At 41.1% G+C, this 1,970-nt stretch overlaps 1 protein-coding gene across 1 annotated transcript; it reads left to right on the plus strand.

Annotated features, from left to right (window-relative positions):
* Positions 1–770: 770 nt before the first annotated feature.
* LOC124517751 (non-histone chromosomal protein HMG-14-like) lies at positions 771–1,076 on the plus strand. The gene has a single exon (XM_047087243.1). The coding sequence runs from the start codon at positions 771–773 to the stop codon at positions 1,074–1,076; it is 306 nt and encodes a 101-aa protein (XP_046943199.1).
* Positions 1,077–1,970: the final 894 nt, after the last annotated feature.

Below are 1,970 nucleotides of genomic sequence, written 5' to 3' on the forward strand. Positions count from 1 at the left end.
ACTTTCTTATACCACACACAAAAATAAATTCAAAATGTGTGAAAGACCTAAATGTCAGACAGGAAACCATTAAAATCCTAGAGGAGAAAATAGGCAGCAACCTCTTTGACCTCCGCTGCAGCAACTTCTTACTAGACATGTCACTGGAGGCAAGAAAAACAAAAGCAAACATGAACTATTGGGAGCTCATCAAGACAAAAAGCTTCTGCACAGCAAAGGAAACAATCAGCAAAACTAAAAGGCAACCGAGGGAACGGGAAAAGATATGTGCAAAGGATATATCAGATAAAGAGTTAGTATACAAAATATATAACGAACTTATCAAACTCAACACCTAAAAAATAATTGAGTTAAGAAATGGGCAGAAGACATGAAGAGACACTTCTCCAAAGACATCCAGATGGCTAACAGACACATGAAACAATGCTCAATCTCACTCAACATCAGAGAAATGCAAATCAAAACTACAATGAGATACCACCTCACACCTGTCAGAATGGCTAAAATTAACAACAGAGGAAACAACAGATGTTGGACAGGATGTGGAGAAAGGGGAATCCTCTTACACTGTTGGTAGGAATGCAGACAGGTACAGCTACACTGCAAAACAGTGTGGACATTTCTCAGGAAGTTAAAGATAGAACTACCCAGTGCGTCACAGCAGCTCTGGCAGTGGGAGGAGCAGATGTGGACAGGCAGCCCAGCTTCAGGAAGGCTCTAGGAGTCCAGCAGCCTGCAGGCACCCAGCATGCACTCACCCCACCCCCACGATGCCCAAAAGGAAGGTCAGCTCCACCAAGGGGGTGGAGAAGAAGGAGCCCAGTGGAAGGGCAGCGAGGTTGTCAGCTAAATCTGCTCCTGCAAAATTGGAAATGAAATCCAAAAAGGCGACAGGAAAGGATAAATCTTCAGACAAGAAAGTGCAAACAAAGGGGGAAGGCAAAGCAAAGAGAAAACAGGCTGAAGTGGCTAACCAAGAGACAAAAGAAGCTTTACCTGCAGAAAATGGAGAAACTAAAAATGAGGAGAGCCCAGCCTCTGATGAAGCAGGAGAGAAGGAAGCCAAATCTGATTAAGATCATATCCCATGTCTTATCAGTGTTCCCTGTCTCCCACCTTGTACAATCCAGAGGAATATTGTTATCAACTATTTTGTAAATGCAAGTTTTTTAGTAGCTCTAGAAACATTTTAAGAAGGAGGGAACCCCACCTCACCTAATTTTTTTAAGTGTAAATGCTTTTTTTAAAGAAGTGAAATCATTTGCTAGTTATTTTTTTGTACAACCAGAAAATAGTGGGATATTGAATATGAGAGGATTTGACTGTCTTGGGTGTCAGCTTAACATTCCATAGATGGGGTAGTTTTTACATCCTATAATACCAAGCATACTAAATGGCAATTTGGAGTCAGTCGTGCATTTAATATGTCTTGAACATTTTAAATTACTTCTATTCCCATGTTGTTTTTGGTAGAATTGTTTCCTAAAGAAAACCACCCCTTGATCTTGGCTCTCCCCATCAGAATCTGATGCATTCTGTAGCATCTTTGTCATGGTAGTCCAGTTTCCTAGTAACTTTGTTAACGTGCTGTAAAAGATTGAAAATTTGAGTATGTAGTGTATATGATACTAAATTGTGAATTAATGGGACTTAACGCTCTAATGGCATATCAACATTTGAAGATATTGATACTTGATATACTGTTAAGGAAAATTTGCCTCCAAATTTTAAGCTGAAAGGTCACTGGAATAACTTTTAGAAAAGAATCACAACTGGGGCCGCTGGGTGGCTCAGTCAGTTAAGTGTCCAACTTCAGCTCAGGTCATGATTTCATGGTTCGTGGGTTCAAGCCCCACATTGGGCTCTGCACTGATAGCTCAGAGCCTGGGGTCTGCTTCAGATTCCGTGTCTCCCTCTTTCTCTGCCCCTCCCTCACTCATACTCTGTCTCTTTTTCTCTCTCTCGAAAAT

Source organism: Lynx rufus, unplaced genomic scaffold (genome assembly GCF_022079265.1).
Source record: "Lynx rufus isolate CCGP_SWC_20201006 ecotype Redwood Valley unplaced genomic scaffold, mLynRuf1.p SCAF_23, whole genome shotgun sequence".
In the NCBI taxonomy this organism is placed as follows: domain Eukaryota; kingdom Metazoa; phylum Chordata; class Mammalia; order Carnivora; family Felidae; genus Lynx; species Lynx rufus.

Excerpts from the sequence above, each read along its gene's own strand:
- LOC124517751 (XM_047087243.1), top strand. The coding sequence starts at position 771 with ATGCCCAAAAGGAAGGTCAGCTCCACCAAGGGGGTGGAGAAGAAGGAG.